The sequence below is a fragment of the Simochromis diagramma genome, unplaced genomic scaffold, assembly GCF_900408965.1.
Source record: "Simochromis diagramma unplaced genomic scaffold, fSimDia1.1 OVJJ01000596.1, whole genome shotgun sequence".
Taxonomy (NCBI): domain Eukaryota; kingdom Metazoa; phylum Chordata; class Actinopteri; order Cichliformes; family Cichlidae; genus Simochromis; species Simochromis diagramma.
The window spans coordinates 10,492,045-10,510,131 of NW_024387245.1; the positions used below are offsets into that span (position 1 = coordinate 10,492,045).

An 18,087-nucleotide genomic window follows, 5' to 3' on the forward strand; every position below is an offset into this window, starting at 1 on the left:
TCTGTTTAATCCTCAGCCGTCTCAAAAAAACAAAAAGATAAACTGTTTTCTTTACTGTAGCACCGATGCTTGACTCATACAAATCCCAGCACAACTAGCTGCTCGACGCTTGACACATTACTTTGACAGTCTGCAGATACACCCTGGATGAATGGGGATCAAAAGGCAGTGCTTCCCTCTACCTGAGCAACTCTCAAAATATCAGACCTCATGCACTTGAGAAGGCATTACTGACAACAAACAAATACCCCTTCAGCTGCAGTCACTCTCCAGCGTCCCACTTCACAAACACTTCCTGTGAAATCGCGGACATCAGACAAATTGTTTTTGATTGTTTGCCAATATCTTTTTCCCCGATATGGTGTGAACAGGCTGTGTGTGGTTTTTACACCATAACCTGTGAGCCCAAAGCGAGCTCACCTTCTCCTAATTGCGTGGATTAAAACAAGCACGGACAGGCGCAGGCATGCTTCGCCGTCAGGGGCAGCTATCAAAGATTAGTTGGTTAGCAGAAGAAGAAGAAGAAACTTAATTAAGCAAGTAAATGTGGTAGTAGAGGTGTGGAGACTCGAAGTCTACCTTTGTTTGTCTGTATTTGAGCTGCCACAACTTTTCCTATTGACACCACAATTAATAACCTAAATAAATAAATTCTGGGAGCTCAACAACAGTGGCAGCTGGGCGAGGTGGGTGGTGGAGGGTGGAGTCTTGCACAGGCAAAAAATGAAACCACTTTCAAAGGCCTTTCAAAACTTTTGCCTCTCTGCTTTTTAGTAATCTGGTTGTGTGCTTTTCAGTTACTGCTGCAGGCTTTCTGTTGAGGAACTGAATATGTATTTATTATCAAACCTTCAACTTGTTGTTTTTTTAGGTATTTATTTATTGGTTTTCTGGACACTGAACCTGCCAGAATACTACTCGCTCTCTGACACGATGTTGCAGGGGGATATATTCAACTGTCTTTGTAACCTTCAGGACCTGTCAGTCCAACATCCATGCCCACTTCACGCCAAGCAATGAACAGAAAGCTTCTGCAGCTTTGTGCAGCTTCAGCTTTGTAAAGCTGAGAGCAACCGCAAAGGAAGGTCATAATTCTTTGAAGGCTGAACATTATAAGCAGCCCCTTTAACACTCTGCCCTGTCCACTTCTCATGTCGGTATTTAATTTAATCTTTTTTTGTGGAACTGTGTATCTTTTATGCATTTATATGATTTTATTCAACGCTAGCAGGCATAAATCTAGGTGTAAACGCTACAGTCACACAGACCAACAGTGCAATAGCTCATCAGCATCTGCTTATATGAAGAGCAAACTGTAAATATGAGGCATCAACACCGCATTCAGCTCTGCCTGCTGATAGAAAGAGTTGCTATTGCTTCCTGTGTATTCAGCCAAATAGGATTAATTCTTAGAGGATGCATTAGACGGCAAGCATGGATGAGATGATTGACAGTTTATTCATGCAGCAGTCTGAAGTCCATAAACTTGAAATTGTGAAGGGAATACACATTAGTGTAATAATATGCTTGGCTAATAATTATCCCTGAGTAAAGACTTCACAGTGAGCTACGTGTACAAACACCTCTCATTTGAATACACAGTTCCTTGAGTTACCGTGCGTTGCTCTTTATGCAGTAGGATATCTAAAGGAATGCAAGAGACATCGTGTAAAAGTGCTAACTCAAACAGGCCAGTTTTGATGGTAAACATTCAGGTTTAGAGAAATGCAGATGAAAGATCTGTGAGTCAATACAGGAATAATCCAGACGTTTGAGGCGTTTATCTGTCTTGATTAATAGCCGTTTAATGCGGTTCAGCAGAGACACTGATGCGCGCAGATGTGATTGGGATTCATTTTCAATTCCATTATTATTTTTTTGCTTTTAATTCTGTGCTAAAACCTAACAGGCTAATTGTCATTATGTGTGTCCACAGAGACAAAATGTGTTTTCACTGCAGTGTGTGAAAAATAGTTGGGACGCCACATCCCGTTCATTCATTCATATGTTTCCCACTGACTTATGGGACAACACTTGGCACTTAGTGCTTAGCATCCATCCATCCATCCATCCATCGTCTGCATCCTAGACATCAAAAGATTAGTGTGTGCCGTTGATTTGTGTGTGTGTGTGTTGTACTGGTTTGAGAGAACTAAGTGACTGTCAAATTACATAAGGGTGTGGGATAAATCTGTTGGCTTTTCTCCGCAGACTTGGCTCTTTTTTCTTTTTTTTGATTGTCAGGGTTGGCAAGAGGCCAGCGTGTGTATGCACACACCAACACAAGTGCATTTTAGATACCGCGCTTTTTTTCCAGCTCCTTATCTCCTGTTTCCTGCCTGTGTTTCAGTCTTTTCCCCTGATTCTCTGTCCTCTATACCAACAAATGCACTAAACCTATAAACGCACATCTACACCCCAATTTTTTTTCTAGCAGGTTATATTAGAGATAAAGTGGTAAATCTTATATTGTTTTTTTTGTTGACATAATAGCCTGGGCTTAGTCCTCTTCAGTCACTCTGATTGCACCATTGACTCTACATTAATACGGTAAATATCCCGTAAATTATAAATTATGGTGTCGACAAGCTCTTCCCGATTAAAAGCTGCAGAATCATGCACAGCATCGCTTCAAATTAGCGCCAGGCTGACTGGTGAGATGATAAATAAATCAAGAAGCTTACAGTATGCGCCACATTTGTTTACTGAATTAAAAATAAATGAAAAAAAAAAAGTCAAGAAGCCGACAAATGTAGAAACATGCATAAGAAACCGATCGCCGGTTAACTTTGAATGAGTGATGTGTTGGAGTCTGTTTTGTTGAGCTGATGAGAAAATCTGAGCTGCAGCAGCTGGCGTCTTTCAGTTTTAGCGTACGGTTGCAGTTTGTGAATTTAAAGATGTTCTTTGTGTTTCTGTTAATATTATTTTTCTTTCCCATTTCCGACATGCCCCCTGTTGAGTATATAAAATGTGCCGCTCACACTGAGGCTGACTTCTCAGAGAATTTTCACTCAGACTTTCTTGACTGTCTACTTTGAACCTTCAAACAAACAAACACACACAGTAACCCTCACATTTTGTGCTTTCATTTCTTACTTTCTGCTCTCTGAACTTTCCTTCTTCTCATCAATATGCCTTTTGCTTGCCAGCGGAGGTGCTCCAGGCTCTCCGAGCCCTCTTCAGTCCGCAGTTGTAACATTTCACCATCTATTCCTGACCTAATGTACACAAGCACTTCATATCCCAACACCCCAGACGCTGAACTGTAGCTGTATAACATTTTGAAAATATTAATACTGTAATACATATCATACTCCAAGTTCAAACAACCTAGCTTAGGCTCTTTTTGACCAATTTAAACAGCGCTAGTGTGTGTTTTTTAAATTTATTTTGCTTTTATTGACAGAAAAAGTTTATAGTATATGTGATTGTGAGGATTTGCTTTATTTTAGTTTAGTGTAGTAGAAAAGGCATACTTTTTTTATACATATTTTGTAATGATTATATAAGTGATTATGTCTGAGTCACAGTTTGCAATCCTTTCCTCCAAATTCCTAAAAAATAAAAAAAAGACATTTTATCCTTGATCCAAGGTTTGCAAAATACTCTTAAGAAAGATTTTCTTTTTTTTCTCGTTCAGAGGGTTCACAACCGGCCATCAGTGACGCTGCACAACATGCTTTTGAAATCATGTGAATAAACCTCAATTGGCGTTACTTGAGGTTGTGACTTCACTTTATCCTCTGCATATGTTTAACCATTCACAAACCATGGCTTTTCTTTTTTTTTTTCTTTAACAACACGGACTACAAAGTTCACAGTGTTGCTGCTTTTTTCCCTCCTTTGTCGAGTCAAATTCCCCCAGTGTCAGAGCCAGCGCAGGAATACACTGTGTGAATCTGGTGCACGCAGAAGTAACGAGGGGAAGTTGCGTAAGGGAATAGTGAGAGCTGCTGTGTTGACATGGCCTGGGTCTGTGCCAGCCATCCGTTCTTGTGACCCGCTCTGACCTTAGCTCCGGAGCGCTCAGCGGACGAGGGGCTTTACTGCGGCTTGACTTTACTGGTTAAAGAGATGATGTCAGGGCTAGCAGGTAAAAAGGCTCACACGCATAGTTAGATATGCCGTCCAATCAAAACGAGCGGGCGCATACTGCACTGAGCTTGTGTTTATATAGACACATTCGCTCATGGCACAACACTCACACCCCGGTCCCTTCTCTTTCCCCTCCGCCTGACTCCCCACCACAGCTATGCAAGCAACTTCAGCTCAGTCACCTAATTGATTCCAGATCTCTCTCTCCCCCCATCTCCTCATCCCCTCACTCTCTCAGAGCCTCCTCCTCCTCCCAGCTGTCACTGCTGCCCCCTCGCTCTCTCTCTGAACCTCCTGGGTCTGAGTGCCTTCCATGTGTACATTCCTTTTCTTTTTGTCTGTTTCCTAAAGGTGTTTCTCCTCAGGTCGTATACTATGTTAAAATTTATTTTCACCTGAAGGTTCATGGGAAACAATCAGTATTCAGTGAAATATGATGATAAACGCACAGCTGACAATTAAAGCTTTAACCAGAAGTTGTAAATCTAAACTGTCCAGGGTGGGATAAGGGAAACAGAAGTCATTGTGCCAGCAGTTTAAAGGTTGTAAACAATTTGCAAGCTGTAAAATTCAAAAGCCCACAGTGTTTCCTGTTTACCGCCTTCTGAATCCTGCATTGTTAGCGGGGTGTTTTAGAGATCTGGTCCGTTGCGTTGAAGTGACAGGTGTCGGTAACGGGTTTAGGAGAACGGTGTCACTAGATCATGAGAGTGTGTGAGGGATTGAGGGCACAGTATGAAGCTGAAATCAGGTGAAAAGGAAATATGTTCCTTTTTTTGTGCGTGTGTTGATGAAAAATTTAATGTTACATAGTGAGCTGTATGAATGAATGTAGAAACCTGGTGTTGATCTCTAAAGCACCCCAACTGCAAACAAGCAGCAAGCACAGAAACCAAGTTTCTTTTAATTTCAGAAATCCTTGTTGTGTTTGTTACCTCACATCTAAACAACCTCTGCTGGATTTGAAGCTTGTGATCCTACAAGCATATTACATAATAACTTTTAAAATGTGTAAATCTCACAGTAAAGCACCAATGTGAGTATTACAAGGATAAAAAGAAAGCACCGTACGACGCCGAGCCTTTGTGCCACTAATGTCAGCTGCTGCTTGTTTAACTGATTTCCTCTCATCTTATTCTCGTGTGTCATTCACATCATGTAGCTTACTGAAGACAGTGAAAAAAATAGCACTGCTTTTCAGCCAGTTATCCAGGCAATGCACGCAGGATTCCTTTCTACCTAAATTGTACAGCTAATTTTAACACATTTGCACACCTACAACCAGAAAGAGTAGGCCGGAGAAGAGAACTAGCTGCTGTTACATAAGACAGCCACACCATGTCAAACTCATGCAGGGGGGAAAAAATTGACCATGTAAAACAGAAAAGCTGTGGAGGAAAAAAAAAAGGCCCTTTAATATTTTAATTATCCAAGAATTAGCAATGCTAATCGCTCCCAAGAAAATTCCAGTATGTCTAAAGTCAAACAAGAGAAGTTTCCAATACTGCAACAGGTTCTCGCTTCGCCTCACCTGTGAGCTGTAGCAGGTTTGGATGCCTCTGATGTGACCTCCTAACTGACAAATTAAGAACTGTGTTTTCATCTCCAGCTTAAGAAAAAACACACGTTCTGGCAGTGTGGACCAGTGCTGCGTCTCCTTTCATCTACCAGCAGACCTTATGAATGAATGGGGCTCGCGAATGATAGGAATGGCTGGGCTGGCTCCGGGCAAGCGGCTGAGGGGGGAGACAGGGAGTGATTTGCGTTTTCACAGATCTGCTTACTCAATAAGGCGCAAGAGGAAAAAGAGGAGAACAGTGATGGACAGTTCTCTTTCTTTGTTTATGACTATACTTAGGGTATAAGCTGCATAAACTCTGGCTCATGCTGCAGCAGTGCCATATCGCCAGCCAGCAAACAGACAGCAAACTACTGTTACTGTACTGGAAAGCGCTGTTAGTAATCCCCTGTGGGCATCTGGCTTCTCCCTGCACACTGTTGTTTTTATTGTTATGATGTCTGTGTGAGTATTAAATAAGAAATATAAGAGATAGAAGTTTGCTGCGTCATATCACAAAATCACACATTATTAGCTGGAATATTCCCCTTTATGTGGAGAGGGGAGAAAAATAAATTGAAGTGGGATAGCGTCATGGGCTAAATGTGCCGATCAATACATGAATAAAAAAGAATTGAACTTTGTATTTGTGCTGATCTAAAAGATCACTGCAGGCATGTTGAAATGGGCCGCTTTCACAGCCTTTTAATTTTCCTGGGTGACATCTTTAGACCTCATCAAGCGTTAGCGCTTATTCTTGTGTGTGACTGCCAGGCATTGTCGTAAACTGTACTTTGAGCATTTCCTGACATCAGCACATTTACATACACGCTGTGGATGTTGTCTGTGTTCAATTACAGCTATATGCAACTCTCAGTATTCTTAGTCTTTTGGTAACCTTATCCTGCTGGAAGCAGCCATCAGAAGACGGGTACGCTGTGGTCGTAAAAGGATCCATGCTTTCATGTTGTTTATACCAAACTCTGACCCTGCTATCTGAATGTCACAGCAAAACTCAAGGCTCATGAGATTCAGCAATGTTTTTACAATCTTCTATTGTCTAATTTCGAAGAGCCTGTGTGAATTGTAGCTTCAGTTTCCTAACATCTGCTTTGACATTCAACACATTGTATGCTTTTCTACATCCCTTGAAGCAAGTGGTTATTGGAGTTACTGTTACCTTCCTATCAGCTCGATGCAGTCTGGTCATTATCCTGTGACCTCTGGCATCAACGCGGCGTTTTTGTCCAAAAGCTGCCACCCACTGGATATTTCCTCTACTTTGGTCCATTCTCTGTAAACTCAAGAGATGGTTGTGTGGGAAAATTAGCAGTTCTGAAATATCCACACCAGCCTGACAGGCTCCAACAAATATTACCTAATTAATAAAAGTCACTTGAATAATCTTTCTTCCCCATTCTGATGCTCACCTTGACCTTCAGCAGGTCATTAGGACATCGTGTCTACATGCCTAAAAGTGCTGTGTTGCTGCCGTGTAACTGGCTGATTAAGTATTTGCCTTAATAAGCAGTTAAACCTAATAAAGTTGTACCTAATGAAGTGTCCGCTGAATGGGTGAAGTTCAGTTAAAGTTCAAATTATTTCTTTTAATAAAAATGTTTAAATAGTTACAAAAAGAGTAGTAAAACAGTTATAAATTTTTACTCCGTGATTAAATATGGGAACAGTTATAAATGATTTTTTGGGGGATAATTATGAAAACTGCCTCCATCCCCAACCCGCATTTGTAGATTTGTTATCCTCTTCTGAGATGTGTCGTTATCGTCCTCCTCCCTTTTTCTCTCTTTGCCACGTCTTCTTCTGTTTCACTTTCTCCCCATCTGTGCAGCCTTGTAATGTTTCTTTTCTTTCATATTAATGAAAACACACACTGTGTTGCCATGCATACCCAAGCATTGCAGACTCACACACATAGATGCTTGCACACATACACACAGAGTAAACAGAGACCAACCTCTGCTCAGACATGCAGCGGGCCAGCTAATTAGTAAAGTGGCAGCGGGGTTTGTGTGAAATTGCACACATAAACACACACACACACGCGCTGCCCAGTGAGAGCTCATAGTGTGCGCACGGCACAGACACCGGTGGACAGCAGAACTGCTGGTGCTATTGATCCAAAACAAGACAGAGAGCAGGAGGGGGAGAAACAACAATGCTTAAGAAAGTCATGTATTAGACCTCACCTTTTGTTTCTTTTCATGAAGTAATTCAGCTGGAGGAAGTCATCTGCCACACTTCTCGTTACATTACTTTTGCATCGTCACGAGACGCATTGTTACATAATTGCCAAGTGACATTTGTGCTAATAATTATGTCTACATATCAGCACAAATCCCTATACTAATAAGGGCGTATCCAGCATTCTTCACTTTAACCTTCACATTCTCGGTCCCTTTGCACAATACATTTGAATTATACAGCATATTTCCAAACCTTAGAAAGTTGTAGATTGCTCTGCCATTTTTAGCCCCATCTTTGCCACGGAGTTGCTCACATGGTTTTTTCACAAAGCACGAGGGATCATTAAAGAGCTCAGTATTAACCATAATGTGCTTTACCCACAGTATTTGAAAGATTGCAGACAAAATGTAATGTGATTACAGTAACGTGTTATTTTTTCAAGCGTGGAAAAAGGTCACCGTATGAAAGGCAGCGTGATGTCACCGCTAGACTTCGGATCAATACCGTCTTTGTGTTTATTAGCTCAGAGTTATAGTGAGCGGTCAGTCCCTCTAGTGGTGCCAGGGCAACACAGTCTGAGGAGCTGAAAGAGAAGGCGAGAGAGAGAGAGAGAGCACACAAAGAGAAAAAAGAGGGACTGATGGACAGATGGAGGTGGAAAGCTGGGGTTAGATGCGGAGGGTGGAATGGAGAAAAAGAGAGGGAGAAGTTTTCAGAGTGGTAGTGGCGACCCAGTTCCATCACTGCTTGTTTGTGTTTGACGTGGCGCAGCAGTTAAGAGCATTGTGGCACGAGGATTGAGGGTGGCAAGGCCGCGTGAAATAAACATGCATTTGTGAGGATGTTACCTCACGTTACATGCATGTACACAAACACTTGCACCCACGCACGCGCTCATAAAGATATTAGTTGAGCAACTGATTGCCATGATTAACAGCAGCTGCTTTGCTAATTGCGTAATTTTTCCACATGATTTTTATTTTTGACTTTTTCCTCCAGTTTCTCAGATGTTAGAATTTACTCCCATTTTTCATCTCTTATCTCACTAACAACAGAAGGAATCGCTGTTTGTTTATGTGCTCTTCACTTTTCTACTTCACACTTGGCACGTCTATTGCTAGGGACCAAATGAACAGTGGCGTTGAGTTTACATTTCTTTAAATGGGCAGTTCTTGTACTTTGGCTATGCTGTTCACGTCGTATGATATCTGCGGGTGAAGTGTTTAGGGAATGTCGTCATATTGGAGCTTACAGTTCGTCATCATTGGAATTTAAGGGTTTAAAAAAGTCAGCCTTGATTCTGGCAAAAATACTTTCTCGTTGTTCCTCTCCCACAGCCTTAGTCTCGTCTCCCTCCTTTCACCCTCGGCTGATGGTCGCCCCTCCCTGAGCCTGGTTCTGCTAGAGGTTTCTTCCTGTTAAAATGAGTTTTTCCTTCCACTGTCACCAAGTGCTTGCTCATAGAGGGTCATCTGATTGTTGGGGTTTTCTCTCTATTATTGTAAGGATGCATCGTAATGAAAAATGAAGAGATCCTGAAGCATGCATGATATATCATATCATTAAACATATAATTTCAATTATTGCTGTTTACTTAGGTAGATTGCACACACACTCTTTTTTTGCAGTTGTTTCCCCTCATTTTTTTTTACTGTCTTTCTACTTCGACATAAATTTGAAGTGAGTGTAAGATGTAAATCAATGTGAAAACAGCTTTTAATTGCATCTGCTTCTTTAAAAACTGAGTGCTAATTAGTCAGACCTAGTAAAACAAAAACTGATGAGTCAGTTTAATCTAATGGAGACCGAGGTCGATTGCACCCAGCTCCTTTAAAATCTTTCAGGCGTGATGCAGTTCCCTGTAGCTCGGGATGGGATGAATGATTGATCATGATGCTGTAAAGCTGTATTGCACTTAGCTGTGCATTTAGCGTTGACAGTGTGCTTCTTCATCAGGCCTTCCGTGTTTCTCCTCCAATAAAACAGGCAGTTAAAAGTGGAAAGGTACTGATGGTCATCAGCCGACTGTTGGTGAAATGACAGTTTCATGGTATTTTCTTCATCCCCTTTTTGATATCACTGCTAGTTTATTTCACACTCCATTTTTTCTATATTTACACTAATAGCGCGTGCACGTGCTTGTGTGGATGCCTGACCTTGTTTCCCTGCAACAGTGATTTGTCACACCTCGTGTTGATATGGCGCAGTGAGCTGGCTCTTTGACAACTACACTATAAACGTGAGCGTCCAGTGTGAATCGCGTGTTTTCTGGCATCTAAAGCGTACTCTGGTGCTACCGTTGGGATTTGCTACACACGTTCTTCTCTTTTATTAGCTACAAAATTACATGCATTAGGGGAGCGAATGTGGCAATGTTTCCTTTTAGATGGTGGCTCGGTTTGTTGACTTTTGGGTGGAAGTGCTGGAAAATGTGAGGCTGAGGAGTCTGTGACATAGTTCTGGAGTAATAGGGGTCAGGAGCGTGTTATGGAGCTGGTCATGAGGAGAGTAAATGAAGATGGGTTGTACAGGACTGCCAGAGTTTGGGAAGGTAAAAAAAATTGTGGGATTTTTAATAGCGGGAGAGAGAGGGGGAGATATAGAGACAGTGAGAGCTAATGAGCTGGATTTTGTGGAGACTTGGCATTCTGCTCATGGTGTTCGCTCTCTCTCTCTCTCCTCTGTAGAAGAGCTGGCATGAGCGAGCTTCCTGTCTGAGCCCTGAAGCAGGAGTAAATGAGGGGTGGGTGGGTGGGAGGGCGGAAAGGGTGGGGGGGACGCGGGGGCACGGTGGAGGGGTGTTGGAAGCAATAGAACAGAGAAAAGGAGGAGAAGGAGGAGGAGGGGTGAGGGGTGGGAGGGACCAGTGCTGAAATTGAATGCCAGGGCGCCATGCTCTCACCGCCAGCGTTTCCATGGTTACAGGGTAATTCTGGCGAGTAAGGAAATTTCATTCACTCTGGTATGGAGAAGAAGAAGAAGAAGAAAAAATAGGAGGGAAATATCAACAAAGCAACAGAAATGGAGAAAGACAGACACGGCGAAAAAAGAAAGAAAGAGAAAATCAGGGAGGAGATAAAAAGGAGACAGAGGAGAGAAAGAGGAAACCTCTTCTGGGGTTTGTGCCACCCATCCCCCCGGCGATCTGCCTCTGCTTCTGTCTCTCATTCCTTTTTTTTTCCTTGTGTATTTCTGTGATGCTTGGTTTGTTTGCCACCACCCTATAAGCAAACACAACACCCACCCACAATCCTCCAGTTCTTCCAGCAGCCCTGCAGGTATATGGCAAAGAACAAAGAGAAACACTGTTAACTGGCCGCTGTGTGTGCATTTGTCAGTGTGTGTGTGAGAGTGTGTCTCCTTTTTTTTTTTTTTTTGGGAGGAAGGCAGTGGGGGTTGGTGCCAGGGTAGGTTTTGGGTGGGAGCCGGAGTGGGGGGTAAAGAAATCAGGAGGCAGAAGGATTGTTCACAGCATACTGCAGACCAAACTGCTTAGACAAACTTGATTTAATTTGTCTTCAGACACGTTTTTAAAGGAAAAGTGAATTGAGTTAAAACTCTTTATTCATGTAAAAACCTGAGCAGGGTGAAGCCTGTGTGTCAGCCTTTATAGATACAGGCATGCTCTCACTCTCAGGCTAACAGGGGCTGACAACTGCATGGGGTTTGACTGGGCCGTCGTTGCAGCCAATGTGACAGCTGTACAGCCGAGGAAACTCTCTGTCTTCACACACACACACACACACACACACACACACACACACACACACACACACACACACACACACACACGGGCATCATCTTGATTTTAAATATGATGTGTAAATTATCTCATCAGCACATGCAGCATGTTTTGACAGAGTTATCCATAAACAAAATTTCATTAACGTGTTGACCATGTGCTGTTTATTATTGTCAAGGTGGCGTGTGCAGATGTCCTACTGTCACAGTAAATGACGTTACTTACTGAGATAACAGTAATGTAATACTTTCTCATTAGAGATGCACCGATCACAATTTTCTTGGCTGATTCCAGTTTCGGGTCTTTTTGCAAAGTGTGACCTCCTTATACTGATTTTTCTTTCTAATGACTATGACTGACAGCATATACAAACCAAATTCAGATTTTTTCCATGCATACGCCTGTAATGCCTGTAACTGCAAAACTTATTCACTTACACAACTGAATACATTTATATACAGTTAAGTAGTCTGCTACTGGAAAAAGAAATGAACTGAAAATGGGTTGCTGCTCATGCGCCCTTGCTTGAGAGATTTTACCTTACATTAAGCAAATAGAGGTGCAACAGATTTAGATAACAAAACAAGTGTCAAGTGTACATAATTTCTCACTATTTTTATAGCTTCACCAGCTTTGATGCTCATACCGAGGCTCTGGGTAGCTTTAACTTTAATCACTTTGCTTTATTGTACTTTGCCTTTATTAGCTTCTTTATAATGTCCAGATCAGTCAGCTGAGGGTGATTTTAAGTGTCTGATTGGGTTTGTTGTTATCAACAGCGAGCAGCTTCCCCACTAACAGCATGTTAGCATGTGGCTCGTAATTGAACACATTACCTCTATATCGTTGATCTATTTGAAGATTAGGGCATTGACTGGTTCTGATAAGGACACAGCAGAGCAAAGCATCCGAAAAAATGGCTATAAATAATAAATAATAATGTACAGGGTAATCATGAGTGAATAGTTTGAATGCTAAAAGTGTGCGTTGGGGGGGTTTACTGCAGTTTTACACACTTGTTGGCAGTTGCTATTGTAGGTGAGTTGAGATTTGGGTAACACAGCGGTGCCAAGATAGAGCTGAGGCAAATGAGCAAAAGATGTGCTAGTTGCAAGCTAGGCCTGTGACTGGTTAGGGCTAAGCATGCTGGAAATTGGTGGATGTCGCTCCATGGCTGGTTGATTGATACAACTACAAATTTTCATTAACAAAAAAGTAAAAAAAAAAAGAAAGAAAAAAGAAAAAAAATCTTGACAAATATCTTTGTTTCCTTTTCTTTCAGTTGGTGAGGAGGGCCTGTGGGAGTGTGGGCTTTCCTACGAGTGCAGAACCCTTCTGTTCAAGGCCATACACAACCTGCTGGAAAGGTAAAACCATCAGCGCTTTCTCCAGTCCACCGCGAGAGCTGTAAACAAATGTAAATAAATGGTGTCTAACAACAAGCGTACTGCTGGATAACTCCACTGTGGCACCCATAAGTGTAGCCTGTTGAGGCAAATAATGAGCAGTCCTGTTTAACACAGAGATTTCACCATGCTGGTGTCCACGGAGACCCCGCTTTATGGCGCCTTTGCTTGTTTACGCTGAACCACAGCGAGCTGGTGTAATGCCACCAGAGTTTACACAGAAGGGCTTCACGTCTGACACAGCAGCGTCGCTTCATGCCAGCTCAGCCTTTTACACACATGTAGATTAGATTTTTTTATTACCTTTGCACCCAGCTCAAAGGTGCAACAACAAAGCGATAGGGGTAAAATAATAGTGCAATATGTCCTCAGATTCCCATTTCCTAAATATTTACACAGCGACTTCTAAATGCAAAATAGGGGTGTATTTCTTCCTGTTTTGGGAATTGAATTGTGAAAGTCACCAAACAAACAAACAAACAAATAAAAAACAACAACTTTAAGTCAAAGTGACAGAGTGCGTTAGTTTTCCTGCATGAGCTTCACCTTAATGGAATTATAAACTGAGTGCTGAATCACTTGCTCAAGTACCCAAAGCTCTCCTTTCTGAGTCAGAGCCATCTGTTAAATGAAGCAGCACATATTTGCTCTCTATTAAGTGAAGCATCAGTGATCATCATAGGGGGCATGCTGAATTAACCTTCCTATTACCTTGAAGCTAACTCCTTAAATAGCTCACTGTTTCAACACTAAAGGTATCGGTTCCACTGTCTCTTTTATATTCTGCAGATCAAGCTGACCTCTGTGTCAGGCTGCCGATATTATAGCTCTGATTTTAATTATGATTATTGTCATCAAAAACTATTCAGTTTTTCTCTTTTACAAGCAGTTTTTTTTTTAAATTTAAAGGATTGAATAGCATAAAGACAGAAATATAACTTTTGCTAAAGTTAATGAAAAAGTTAAGATGTTACAATAACTCTGTTGTGCTGCTCGTTAAGTTGGCATGAGAATAAGAGCTGTAAGAGACAGAGTGTCACAAGGAAATCGGCCAATCACAGTAAAGACGTTTTGCTGAATAAAGAATCAAAGTGTGACATCAACCACCAGATTTATAGATTTAAATTTATATCCCGACTCTCAAATGGATGGATGCTATTTTATTGTTATTTATTACCATAAATGATCCTCATACCCTTGATCTACTGGAAGATGAATGTATTGGTTGGCTCCAATAAAGACAACACAGTGGGCAGAATCAGAAAATATGATCATAAATAAAATGCAGTAGTGACACTCTGTACAGCGTAATCATAAGTGATTTGTTTTCCAGATGATTAAAAAAAGCTAAAAGTGTGTTTGGGGGTTTTTCCTGCTGTTTTTCTCCTGCACAGTTTTTGGCAGTCACTGTTGCAGGTAAATTGAGATATTGGTAACACAGCGGTGTCAAGATAGAGTTAAGGGAAATGAGAGAAAAATATCAACTCCCCACATTTAAAGGAAAAAAAGGCAAGGCCTCATTTTACATTTCACATTTTAGCATGCAGTTGTATGCGATGGCGATGACGTGACGTGACGTGACAACACAATTCAGTCAAGAAATAGTTTGCCAAAATGCATTTACAAACAACAACATACACACAGATGCAATGTTGATACAGTTCATTTTGAGATCAGTAACTACATAAATTATGCATAATTTGTGAGGATGTCAGTGTTATAAATATAATTCCCAAAAGCTGTATAGATGTTGATGGTCCTGGTACCCCAGCCAGTTTATGTAGCAAGTTTCATCCAGATTGATTAATAAATCTAGGAAGAGAAAAGAGACATACATACCCTACAGTCCTTATAGTAATCTGTTCCTTATGAATATTGTTGTAAAACTCAGAAATAGCTTATATGTAATGGAAAGGCACGATCAGACGAGAAAATGTATTAATCAGAATGCACCAAAGATGGTACAGCTGGAGACTGAAAGTTTTGGATAGCTGAGTCTGGGTGAGTGAGGTGGACTTCTCGAAATCACTGTAATTCCTTAACCCAGGTCAGAGATTTCAGCGGGGGATTCACTGGCACCTGCACACAGAGACGAGTCAAAAACTTCTAAAAGGGCTGGTTGCACAGCCAAACAGGGAGCGTGATGACTGAACTGAACTTTGATGTGATCATATTTTGTTCAGATGAAAGAAGTGGTTTTGGCAAGCCATGTGCAAAAGTGCAAATCACGTTGGGGAAACAGATTAGCAGAAAATTACTCTTCCTTCCCCTGTGCACTTGCAAACTACATATCAGCATTACTAGTAATAAGTAAAATAGTAGACAGTTCTGAGAAGCAAAAAAGCCAAAGTAAAATGGCTCAAGACAGGAAGATTAGAAAGCTAATACAAATTTTGCAAGGTCATTTTTTGGCTAATTATAACTTTTTTTTTATAATTGTAACTGTGAAACTATTCGGCTGAAAATGATTAAAATTGCACGCTATCATGCAGCTGCCTTAAAGCTCATTCTGAACATCACTTTTACAAACTCAAAAACTCTTTCAGCTTTACAACAATATTATTTGTTACTTGATGCTTTGATTGAATGCTATTCAGATGTTGCAGTTAATCAATCACTTGCTTGCTGATGATGAGAGAAAACTGACGGCTCTCTTACTCTCCTTGGGTTTTCCGTCCTCTCTTGCTCATCGCTGCAGATGTTTGACGGATAAGGGGTTCGTGAGGATTGGAAAATGGTTCTTCAAGCCGCACGAGCTGGAGGAGAAGTCTTTAGGCAACACGTAAGTCGAACACTTGGCACAAAAGCGCATGCACACGTCTCATTTGGTTACTTTTAATAGGATTTCTTCTTCTTTTTTCCTCTTTCATGTATGTTTGACTCTGAGAAATGCATGTTTGCAAAGCGTGACACAGCTTGGCTGTGCGAATAGCTGTGTCACACTTTGTAGTGTCGTCTGTCCTTGATGTTTCAGCAGCTGGCCCGTGGTGTGAGACTATTAAAAACTAGAGCAGTGTTGGAAGGTGAGAGCATAGCTGAGTTCTCACAGCTCCCCCTCTCTCTCTCTCCCAGGGTGAGGGAAGGGTTGTGGATCACGCTGTGTAGGCAGTGTGGGAGACAGTCACTGAGACTGAAACAGAGTAAAAAGAGGGGTGGGTGTGATGGCAGTAGTTCAACTTGTTGCTGCAGCCATTACACTTCCCTCACACAGCTCGGTCGGCCCACTTCAGCTTTTCCTGCTGGTGAGGAGGCACCATTCTTTACATTTCTAACATAGCAGAGCTCAAACGCTGAGTGGATAAGTAAGTGGCTTTGTCAAACAGCTCCTTTTGGAAATCTGCTTTATATTGCGTAGCTGGAGCAAACACACACACATGTACACACACACACAAATCATGCATGCGTTTATATAATATATTTGGACATTGTTAAGTTGTAAATTGCATTGTCATTCAAACGTAGCGCAAAGGAACAAATGCACAGGAAACTCTTCCTGTAGAAAGTTGCTGACACGAGTGCACTCTGCTGTGATGTGCTGAGGCAAACTTGGGTTTAGCTGTTTAGAGCAGGTGGAAGCCTCTCAGCGAGGCATGCCGCGTGACATCTCGAGGAGTGTGTGTCACTTGTATTGCATATATCTGTGAAACACTGTGAGAAAGCTTGACGCGACGGTGACATCTTTGTACCAAAAAGCACTCCCGGTAGAACGTACTGTATGTATCGGTGATAAAGTAATGGAGGAATCAGATATAATTCAGAATGCGGATGTTTTGATTTTTTCGCTGACTGATTTTATGAAGATGGAGAGAATGTGAATGCTTGTGACACTGCCATCAGACTCCTGAATGAGACTGCTGAGTATTACTGTGACTGTTGCTATGTGCTGCTCCACTGATTTATACAGATGTGTTTGCACACTTGCACAAAGTTGAGGTACAGCTCAGTTTTTCAAGCGCAGGTCTTTTGAACTCTTTTTGTTGTTTGCACATGTATGACTTCCACTTTCTTTTCCAAAGTTTCTTATTTATTTTTTATTTTCATTAGAATTTTTAGAATTTTTTTCTGTGAATGGAGAGATCGGCGAAATACAATTTTCCCAGTGTAGGTTGCTGTGTATATTTCCACTGTGCATATGAAGATAAAACCTCTTAACTTCTATAACAAGCTCGTCCCTCTAATATTTTTTTAAAATGCTTATAAATAACATATTAGAATGAGCACTGAAGCTCTGGCGGCTTGTGTTGGCTCAGTAGTAGTTTCTGGCGCAGCTTCTGAGGTGCATGGAGGAGGGGGAAGACTCTAAAGTAGCAGTAACTTTTATAGGAACTGAGGGACAATGAACTAAAGTGAATTGAAAACAAAAACTATAAATGAAATAGAAATAGAAACGTTAAGTCAGGGATGCCAAGCTCTTTGTACATCATGTGCACATAAAGCTCTCTTTGATTTCACATGTGCCAGAGCGCTGAAATCCCCCATTTCTGTCAGTGTAAAGAAGTTTATTGACACATTTAATCCCTGAGATGCATTAATATAAGAAAAGAAGTGCAATTTCAATAATGCTGCTCGATTTTTATATGTGATAAATAAAATCTGCTGTATTTAATAATAGAAGTCTGTTTGGGCTTAAATTGTAAGAAATAAATGTGTAAAATTACAGAAAACGTTCTGGTAGCTGATTGGCCAGGCTGTCTTGTAATTATATAACAGAAAGATTTTGCTAACTGACAGAGAAATGTCTGTTTTCAGAACTTTCAGCTGGAAAAACAAAACCACAAAGGAAAAAAAACCAGCAACATTTTCGTCGTTCAATTGTTTCTTTATTGGTTAATCATTTTAATGAAGTATGAATGGCCATGCTTGAGCTCCACGAGCATATAACTTGGCTCCATCGTACTATCAGAAACTTTGATACTGTGTAGCAAACCTTTTGCTGCCTCTGGTTCAAATGTTTGGAAGTAGTACAGGTTTGTTTCAGAGGGGATGTTTGCTTTCCAAGGGCCTGTTTAACCCCAATGGGGTAATGCATTCAGGGCAGAAGAGTCCAGCTATAAAGGCACGCAGCTTCGGCAATAGAT

The 18,087-nt window shown here is 41.3% G+C and overlaps 1 protein-coding gene across 8 annotated transcripts in view; it reads left to right on the forward strand.

The window, feature by feature from the left end:
- Positions 1–18,087, forward strand: part of LOC120714617 (mediator of RNA polymerase II transcription subunit 13-like) — an 86,117-nt gene that overhangs the window by 40,647 nt on the left and 27,383 nt on the right. For all 8 annotated transcript variants that reach the window (XM_040000947.1, XM_040000940.1, XM_040000943.1 and 5 more), the window contains 2 exons: positions 12,886–12,970; positions 15,708–15,791. In XM_040000947.1, coding sequence (XP_039856881.1) covers positions 12,886–12,970; positions 15,708–15,791 — 169 coding nt within the window. The remainder of the gene's footprint in view (positions 1–12,885; positions 12,971–15,707; positions 15,792–18,087) is intronic.